At 57.2% G+C, this 9209-nt stretch overlaps 1 protein-coding gene and 1 long non-coding RNA gene across 2 annotated transcripts in view; one reads left to right on the forward strand and one right to left on the reverse strand.

Moving 5' to 3' along the window:
- The first annotated feature begins 945 nt into the window (after positions 1-945).
- On the forward strand, positions 946-1971 carry LOC105526407. Its single transcript, XR_001004083.1, has 2 exons — positions 946-1307; positions 1608-1971. It is a non-coding gene; the product is annotated as an uncharacterized LOC105526407 (long non-coding RNA).
- Positions 1766-9209, reverse strand: part of TBC1D24 (TBC1 domain family, member 24) — a 20870-nt gene continuing 13426 nt past the window's right edge. The window contains exons 2-8 of the mRNA XM_011962401.1: positions 8014-9093; positions 7405-7422; positions 6744-6902; positions 5741-5804; positions 5278-5373; positions 4718-4940; positions 1766-4414 (exon numbers count right to left, since the gene is read on the reverse strand). Of these exons, the coding sequence (XP_011817791.1) occupies positions 4260-4414; positions 4718-4940; positions 5278-5373; positions 5741-5804; positions 6744-6902; positions 7405-7422; positions 8014-8978 (1680 nt within the window). The 5' untranslated portion in view covers positions 8979-9093 and the 3' untranslated portion in view covers positions 1766-4259. The remainder of the gene's footprint in view (positions 4415-4717; positions 4941-5277; positions 5374-5740; positions 5805-6743; positions 6903-7404; positions 7423-8013; positions 9094-9209) is intronic.

Here is a 9209-nt window from a genome sequence, read left to right on the forward strand (position 1 = left end):
CAAGCACAATCTGATACTAGGATGATGAAGATAATTCTTAAAAACTCGTTATACTAGATTATTTTTAAAAATCCACATCCTTTTCTACCTAACGTAGATGTTGTAGGGTGAAGAGCCTATGAGGCTTGTTTGGCACTCCTGCTTCATTTATTAATTTGTACATGCAAACAAGACAATTAGGCTGAGAAAGAGAACCAGCAAAAATCCAGATGAGCTGGGCACAGTGGTTCATGCCTGTAATCCCAGAACTTACGGAGGCAGAGGCGGGAGGAGGGAGGAGTGCTTGAGCCCAGGGGTTCACGACTAGCCTGGGCAACATAGCAAGACTGTTCTCCACAAAAAGGGAGAAAAAAAAAATCCATATGAACCCAAATTTGAGGCAGGTGCTACATTGCCTAATTAGTGGCCATTGGGGGTTTTTGACCAGTGGTTTTGTGAGTTTGATAACATTCTGGACTTAGTAAAAATGTGAGAAAGTAAATAACTGTAAAAATTAAATGGATTCCTGGACAGTGGGAAAAACGGGGCAATCTCAATAGGCCTGTGGTTTAGTTAACAGCAATGCAACAATGTTAATTTCTTTGTTTTGATGTTGACATGGCGGAAGGTGAGGGTCCATGGAAACCCTGTACCATCTCTGCAACTCTTCTGCAAAAATCAAAAATTACTTCAAAATAAAAAGGTACACAACTAAATTATTAAATATAAACTACTCAAAGACACTGCGAAGGCTTTATGGGCTCAGAAAGTGGATAAGAGAAATATGAAGGCCTCTGAAATCTTCAAAATGTTTTAAAACAAATTCCACTGAAAAACTCAAAAAATGAAGTACGCGGCTTACAAAAATAGAAAAAATGAAAATACTTTAGTTCATTAAAACTCTGAAAAAATTGAAGTACAAATGACTTGCTCTCATAAGTTCTTTTGTTTAAACTGATTTTCTGAAGCCCCAAAGGCATATAATCTGCTTTAATGAATTCATTTAATAAACTATTTTAAATTAGGTTCAATTGTTGTTTTGAAAATAAATGTTAAACATTTATTCAGCACAAAGTGGTCTATTAAAAAAAATTTTAAATAGGCTGGGCGCAGTGGCTCACGCCTGTAATCTCTGCACTTTGGGAGGCTGAGGTGGGTGGATCACAAGGTCAGGAGTTCAAGACAAGCCTGACCAACATGGTGAAACTCTGCCTCTACTAAAAATACCAAAAAAAATTTAGCTGGGCATGGTGGCGTGTGCCTGTAATCCCAGCTACTCAGGAGGCTGAGGCAGGAGAATCACTTGAACCCGGGAGGCGGAGGTTGCAGTGAGCCCAGATCGCACCACTGCACTCCAGCCTGGGCGACAGAGTAAGACTCTGTCTCAGAAAAAAAAAAAAAAAGGGCCGGGCGCAGTGGCTCACGTCTGTCATCCCAGCACTTGCGGAGGCTGAGGTGGGCGGATCACGAGGTCAGGAGCGCTAGACCATCCTGGCTAACATGGTGAAACCCCGTCTCTACTAAAAATACAAAATAATTAGCCAGGCTTGGTGGTGCATGCCTGTAGTCCCAGCTACTAGGGAGGCTGAGGCAGGAGAATGGCGGGAGCCTGGGAGGCGGAGCTTGAGGTAAGCCAAGATCGCGCCACTGCACTCCAGCCTGGGTGACAGAGCGAGACTCCGTCTCAAAAAAAAAAAAAAAAAAAAAACCAAATAAATGTTTGAATGTTTCTAAAAACAAATGAGAATTCATTATGCAATTTCATCAAATGTTGGCTTTTTTTTTTAACAAAGAATGGCTACTCCATAGGCAAAGCAGCCACTTTTGGCTAATTTTTAACATCCAAAGCTAATAAATAATCAAGAAGAAATAGAGAACATTAACAAAATAAATTATGTTCTATTTGGGAATGCCTACTATCAGATAATAACAAGTATAGTGATAAGAATAAAAAAGATAATAATCGCACATACCTTCTAGGTTAGTAGAAAAGTTAGGAAAAGAGATTAAATTTAAGGAAACAATATTTTGCATGCACACAAAAAACAAAGAACTTCGCTCATGATGTGGAAGTCATGAGCCAGCAGCAATCCGTCTTCCTGGTCCAGATCACTGCAAGGCCAGGGTGGGGCCCCCCGGGGCAGCCACGCAGAACCTGCTGGACTTAACTCGCCAGAAAAGCCACCACCCAGTTCAGGAAGTTTGCGGAGGGAAACCTACAAATGCTCCTTGGATATGACCTCCCTGCTCCTGGAGGGCTCCCTGTGGAAGAGGCTTGCAGTATTCCAGTCATAGAATGTGGGTGAGCACTGCGGCGGGCAGCCTCCCACACCTGCTTGGCTGTAGGCCCAGGAAGCCCCTGGAGGCCCCTGGCTGAAGAGATCAGACTCAGCTTGGAGCCCTGAAGTTGATGCAGCAAGACCATGTTTAATGAACACCAAAGCTGGCGGTACAGATGAGGGCCTTGGGGACTCAGGCGGGGCCTGGAGGGCTGCGGTGGGCTGTGAGATGAGTGGCGACTTCCCTCCCATACCTCTCCCGGAGAGAGGGATTCACCCTGTCCCCCTGCGAGCCTCTCAACAGTCCTGTGAGGAGGACAGCAGGGCATGGGGACTGGCCCCATTTCACAGTTGGGGAAACTGAGTTCCAGATGGGTTTGTCAGCTTGCCCAAAGCCACACAGGGTTCCCGGTCCTTCCTCCTGCACCACTGTGGGCCCAGTCAGAGGCTACGTGAGCAGATGGTCAGGGGAGGCTGAAGCCCCATGGGAGGAGCAGGCAACGGTGTGGGGATGGACGGTGGCACGGTGCAGGGGACTCCAAGTGGCACTGGCTGGAGGCCAGCAGGGACAGAAGTAGGGGCAGGACTGCTGGTATCTGTATCTGTGACCCAGGTCTCCATGGTCCCAGAACAGCCACTCGGGCCTCCACTTCTCCCTTCTCCCCTCCGTGGTGCCTAGACCCTCAATACCAGCTGAAGGAGGTCACAGGGCATGGAGGGAGGTCACAAGGCAGGGGGCTGCCCCCTACAGTGCCCAGAGGCAAGGCCTCCCTTGGCACCTGCCTGTCTCTGGCCAGTGCAGGGCTTAGGCAGGGCAAGGGCTGTAAGATGAGAGAAAACCCTGACACGTGGCCAGCCACAGCACCACAAGAGGGACAGAGGGAGGACATGCACCCATGCAAGGTAGCCAAGGAGGTGCTGGGTGGCCAGGGCCTGGGGAGGGCGCAGGGCCTGCTGCACAGAAGCAGCTGCGGATGAACTGAGATAAGCATGCCACAAAGAGGGGCTTGGGCATGACCTTGGGCCCCAGGTCACTGCAATGACAAAGAGGTGAAATGGGCAGCTGCAGAGGCTACAAGAACTCAAGGAGGCCTGGGCTGGAAGGGAGGGGGGCTGAGAAGTCCCCTGGGTCCAGGCTTCTCTGGGCAGACCCCTGGAAATGGAGCTTGCTGGTCTGGGTCGGTCCCTGAGGGCCTCTCCCGGGGCCACCTCTTCAGATGGGAACACGCAGGGAGGCCCAGCAAAAGCTTCAGGCTCTGCAGAAACACAAGGACATGTGACATTCCCTCCAGCTCCCACCCTCCCTGGGGGTGGAGCCCAGCACAAATCCCACCTTCCTCCTCCCACCCAGCAGCTCCCAAACGCAGCCCAGGAGAGCCTCACAGCCGGCCAAGCAGGGTTACTGAGACAGGTGGCCTAGGAGGCCTGGGGAGGGAACTGGGGCAAAGGCCCAGGACAGGAGGTGGGGTCCGCCAGGGGGCAGGTCCAAGGGTGCCAGTCTCTTCTCAGGATCTACTCTGGGATTCAGTCGCCCGTCAGCCAGGCTGCAGGGCCCTGCTCGGGAGGGTGCGATGCTATGCGGCACCAGCAGGGGGCACCACAAGCCCACCCTTAGCTGCACGTTCCCGCTGCCATTCCACGCCCACCCCAGGGGCTCAGGCTGCATAGAGAAGCTCAGGGGCAGCAAGACCCAGACACTTCCAAGGCCTTGGGCGAAGGAAGCCTCCAAGGAGGAGGAAGGTACTTCCTATGCCAGCTCTGGGTGGGGCTGGGGGCATGACAGCCCCTTCAGCTCTGACCCAGATGCAGGCGGACTGGGGAAGCCCAGCCCAAACCCCAGGTAGAGGCAGCAGCAGGTCAACGCCAAGCTCGGCCACGGGGCCCTGCTGTCCCCCAACCCTGCCCACCACATGGGGGTCTCATCTGCTCTCCGCTGCCCGAGGCGGCAGCCCAGCCTCGGCCCACCACCCCACCGCGGCTCAGTCACCGTGGCACAGGCTGTCACTGGGTGTCAGGGTCCTGGAAGCCCCAGGCCTCCACAGCAGCGATGAGGAAGTTCTCGGAGCAGAGGGGCTGGTTGTTGAAGGTGTCGCAGTGGCTTGTGCGGCCCCGGTTCAGGTCCCCATCGATGTAGAGCGCCTGGCCACCTCCTCCCCCTGCAGGATGCTCAGGTCAGTTGCGGCCTGACTGCCCCATTAGCACTGCCCCAGGCACCTCACCTGCTGTCCCAGCTGTCCTGCCTTGCACGGGCCTCTCTGAAACCGCATAGACCCTTGACCCTCCATAGCCCCCAGGACTAGCTGTCCAGGCTGGTCGCTCCCTCCCACCCATCGTGCCTGGTCCACCCCAACACCCAGGGCCTCTTCTCTGCCACCCCGGTCAGCGAGGGCTGGGTACAGCAGCTTCAGCTGCCCGGACCCCCACACTCTCATCCCAGGGCCCTGTCTGCTGGCACTCACCGACGATGAGGCAGTCGCTGCCCCCCGCCATGAACATGGACTCGGTCTTGGAGGGCAGGTTGAAGTGGCGAGCGGCCAGGAAGGGCGAGAGGCGGTCGGCGGGGTCTGAGGAGGCGGAGTGGCTGAGCGGGGCAGTGGGCTCGGCAGCCATCAAGGGTGGGGCCTTGGTCAGCTCGGGGTGCTTGATCACCACCCACTCGTAGCGCTGCACCTCAGGCTGCAGCTGGGGTGGAAGCGGAGCATGAGGAGCTGGTGCAGGCACTTGCAGGACCCTCTGCCCCAGATCCACAGCCTGTTTCATCCCACGAATCTGCACCCAGAGCCCAAGGTGGGTGCAGCCCGAGCCAGGGACTGGGGAGGTGGCGGCTCGAGCAGATAAGGCCCCCTGCCTCGGAGCAGCGCGCGGCTGAAAGATCAAACCTGGAAGCACACATGGCGATGACGCTGCTGGGTGACTGCCATGGTGACATCAAACAGTGTCCCCAGGGCAGGCAGGTGCTCCCAGAGGGATGCAGCTACAGGGTCTGCATGGGGGTTGAGGGGCACTTGGCCCCACTCACCCTAAACACAAAGCATTCTCCGGTCCCAAAGAAGCCCAGTTTGCCTCCAAACTTATTTCTCTCACTCCAGTCTGTGGACAGGTAAGCACCACACACCTGGGGGAAAGGTCTGGGTGAGGCTGTGCTCACAGGCCCCCAGGAGCGTCCCTGTGCTCCAGCCTACTCCAGCCCCACTAGGTCACAGGTGGGAGTGCAGGCATCGCCGTCTCCCACCCCCACCCCAGGGCAGGGGTCTTGTAGGCAAGGCAGCATTGCAGGTGCGTGCACCCTGCCCCTGGCTTGGGGCTGGCAATGAGGGTGGGCGGGGGCTGTGTTGGGGATAGTCTTATTTCCCCTTGTGACCCTGAGCATGGGATGAGACCCATGTGCTGGCCACACCCACACTCTAACTCTGGCTCCAGCCCAGGAGGCCTAGGCTCCGGAGCCCATCAGAGCCAGCCCTGGCTCCCGGGTCCCTGCTCACCTCCTTCTGCGTGGTCTTGATGAGCAAGAGGGTAGGCTCATGTCCTTCACACTGGAAGTAGAACCTGGCATAGAGACACGCATGCCAGCTGTGACCCTGCACAGCCTCCACTGGCCCCGGCTGTCTTGGGGCGGAAGACCTGGGAACTGTGCTTCCTTCTCTCTGGGTCCCGACAACACCCTCACCCAGGTGTTCTTCTCACCTGGCCCTTTTCTGCTATCCCCAGGACAGCCTGCCCTGGTGTGACTCAGGGGAGAGGCCTGCAGCGGAAGGCCCCAGTGCAGAGCCAAGCGCCAGGGGCTGGGGAAGTAGGAACCAGAGGAACAGGTCCCCGCGGTGGGGAGGTTTGGCTCATCCTCGCAGCCCAGGCACGTGGGAGCCAAAGAGGCCCGTGTCTGCCAATGTGGCGCCCAAAGCTTGGCTTGTGTCCTTGGCAGGGCCAGGAGAAGTGGCTCTAGCTATGCCAAAAAGCTTGAGGCGTTGTGACCCTGTGAACGGTGCCGGGTGGGGGCTGGACCAGCTCTGCCTACCTCACCTCCAGGTCATCCCAGGCCCAACCCAGAGCTCCCACGGCCACATGCTGTCCAAGGCTGGAGGGAGGCTCCCTGGCTGCATCTGGCAGCGCCACCCTGGAGGGCAGCAGGCCTGGGGTCCCTGACAGAGCACCATGTGGATGACAGGGTGGGGAGCGAGCACAGCCGGGACCTGCCGTGCACATGGTCCCCCAGCCAAGATAAGGCTGTGAGCTCCGAGGTGGGGATTCGGCCTTCCACGTCTCCATGACACCTGCACAGCCCCAAGCTGCGGCATGTCTGGCCGTGACTCCCAAAGCCTGGGTGGCCTGGGGAGGACAGAAGCCCCGAAAAGGACCCTGATTCTTAGGCCCCACAGGAAGAAGCAGGGCCTCACCAGGTGCCCAGGTTTGAGACCCATTTCCAGCCTCTGTGGGCAGGACATGTGGCTGGGCAGCTCTGCCGCCCGCTCTGGCCCCTTGGGGTGTTACCTGGCCAGGCTGTACCCATGCTGCAGGGAGGAGAACAGCAGGAGGGGCTGGCACAGGGCAAAGCGCTCGGGGACCCAGGACCAGATGTCTCTCATCTCCCTCACACTGACGATCTCCGAGCGGAAGTTCTCTGCATGGACGGCCAAGTGTACAAACTGCCTGAGGGGAGCAAGCAGGGGTCAGAGCCCAAAGCCACGTCCGGGGCCAGGCCATGTCTCCCAAAGTATGCCCCAGAGCCTCTTTGGAACCAAGCCCACAGGGAACTTCTCGCCTGCTTGCCCCCGTTTAGGGCCGGGTTCTAGGTGCCCAACAGGGAGAAAGTTCCCAGGAGCCCCACCTCCCACCCGTTACGGAAGGGAGAGTGCCCAGCTTGGATGGGGACAATGCACCTTTTCTCTAAGAAATCAGGACAGAGAGTGACCGCTCTGGCAAGACAAGGCTTCGGGGTGAGCCAAGCACCAGGAGATAGCATGACAGAGACAGACAGGCAGGGAGGCAGGCAGACGCACAGACAGAAGGCGCCTGAGCAGCAGTCCGGCTCAGAGGCAGCACTGCTGAAGCCGGCCCGCGAGAGCAGCCCTGGGACCCAGAGCATCAGCTGGCCTAGAGTCAGCCTGGTGGAAAGACAGAGCCAGGTGTGCGGATGCAGTTTCAGACCTACCTTTTAGAAAGTGACACACTGAAAAACAGGAGAAAGCAACGGACATGGAGAAGAAAAATAAAACAGACAAGGAGAAGTTAGTGTGAGTACCGATCCCCCGACAGGCCTTTGCTGGCCCAGAAGAAAGAGGACTGCATGCCAACAGACCGCAGCGTGGCACCACCACAGCGCCAGCTGCCAAATGCACATAGGACACCATGAACCCCTGACCCTGCTCCCCTGGGGCTGTGCTCCAGGCAGGGAGGTCACACCCAGCAACCACAGCAGAGACCAGACATGGAGCCCAGAGCTGGAGGGATGGAGCAGGGGCTGCCCTGAAATAACCCTGGGAGTGGGCCTGGCCTCCCACGATGCCTTCTGACCCCGTGGCCAGCATCAGCTTTCATCTCAGCCGTGGGCCTGGTCCCAGAGGATAGGAACCGATGTCCCTCGTCTGTGGCTGTAACTGGGAAGATCCTTCCTGTTTCGGTGTCTTTCCAGCCATGCACAGATGGGTGGGTGGACCATGGGCAGAGGCCGCCTGGAGGCCAGCAGGATGCGCTCATGCCGGACACGTGCTGCCCCAGCCCCCCACCCTGGGCGTGCCCTCACTGGCTGCCGGAGACCTACCTCTTCTGCTTCACAGTGATGCCCTTCTGCTTCAGGGCTTTCTCGTTGGCCATCTGCAGGAGCTGGATCTCCTTGCGGGAGAAGAGGCGGATGGCGAACGCTTTCTCCAGCAGCTTCTCCGGGGACACTGTCTTGGCGATGTCTTTGACGAACGTGCGGATGTCCTGCTTCACGCTGTCTGACTCCAGGGGCTGCCCGGCCCTCACCTTGTGGAAGAACTTGAGGATGGCCAGCGCCACGCGGTACAGCACCTTGTAGCCCTCCACCAGGAAGACATCAAAGACCCGGGCGAAGTAGCAGAGGGGCAGCTCCCCAAACAGCCAGCGCTGCCAGTCCGCATAGACCTGCAGGACGTCCTCTGACACGGCCACCATCAGCTTGTGGGCCGCCTGGCAGTACTTGTTCACCAGGTCCCCAAACGTCATGCAGGACGACTCAAAGGCCAGGAAGCTCTGGTCGATCAGCCTCCTGCCCGGGTCGTTGCAGGCCAGGATGCGGCAGGCCTTCTCGAAGCACTCGGCTTCGTCAATGCTGTAGTGCAGCAGCAGGGCCACCACGGCGGGCAGGGCGGGGCAGAAGGAGATGTCAGGGAACTGGTTGGCGATGCACAGGAGGATCTTGCGCACGGCCCCCTCGCCGCGCGCATTCAGGCAGTAGCTGGGCACCTGCGTGTTGTCCACGAACTCGGGCAGCGGCAGGTAGCTGCTGCTGTGCTTGCCCACGATCTTGCCCACGATGTCGCTGTACACGCTGGCGTCGGGCGTGACTGTGCGGCAGGGAATGTCCCGGATCAGGCGCTGGTACACTTTTCCCCGCAGGGCGTGGCTTTGGGCCCAGTAGCCCTGGCGCGCCAGCTGCTTCAGTTCCTGCAGTTCAGTGCAGCTCAGCTCCTTGGGCCCCAGGTCCTGGATGGCAGCGTCCATCTTGTCTCTGTCCACGAAGCAGTTGTATACCGGAGAGTCCATAGCGCCACTGTGCTAGGGAGGAGGCCCTGGGCTGCAGGGAGGGGAGGACAGAGCGGCTAAACCCTCCAGCCCCCTTGCTGACGGTTTTCAGCAAACCTGTCTGCCATCTCACACTCTGCAGGATTAAAAACACATTTTTTGCATCTGTGTTTCAAGGTTCACATTTCAAAGAACGTATTTTTTTCAAATGTGGTGTTCTTTTCTTTTCTTTTTTTTTTTTTTTTGAGGCGG

The sequence above is a fragment of the Colobus angolensis genome, unplaced genomic scaffold, assembly GCF_000951035.1.
Source record: "Colobus angolensis palliatus isolate OR3802 unplaced genomic scaffold, Cang.pa_1.0 Scaffold59, whole genome shotgun sequence".
NCBI lineage: Eukaryota > Metazoa > Chordata > Mammalia > Primates > Cercopithecidae > Colobus > Colobus angolensis.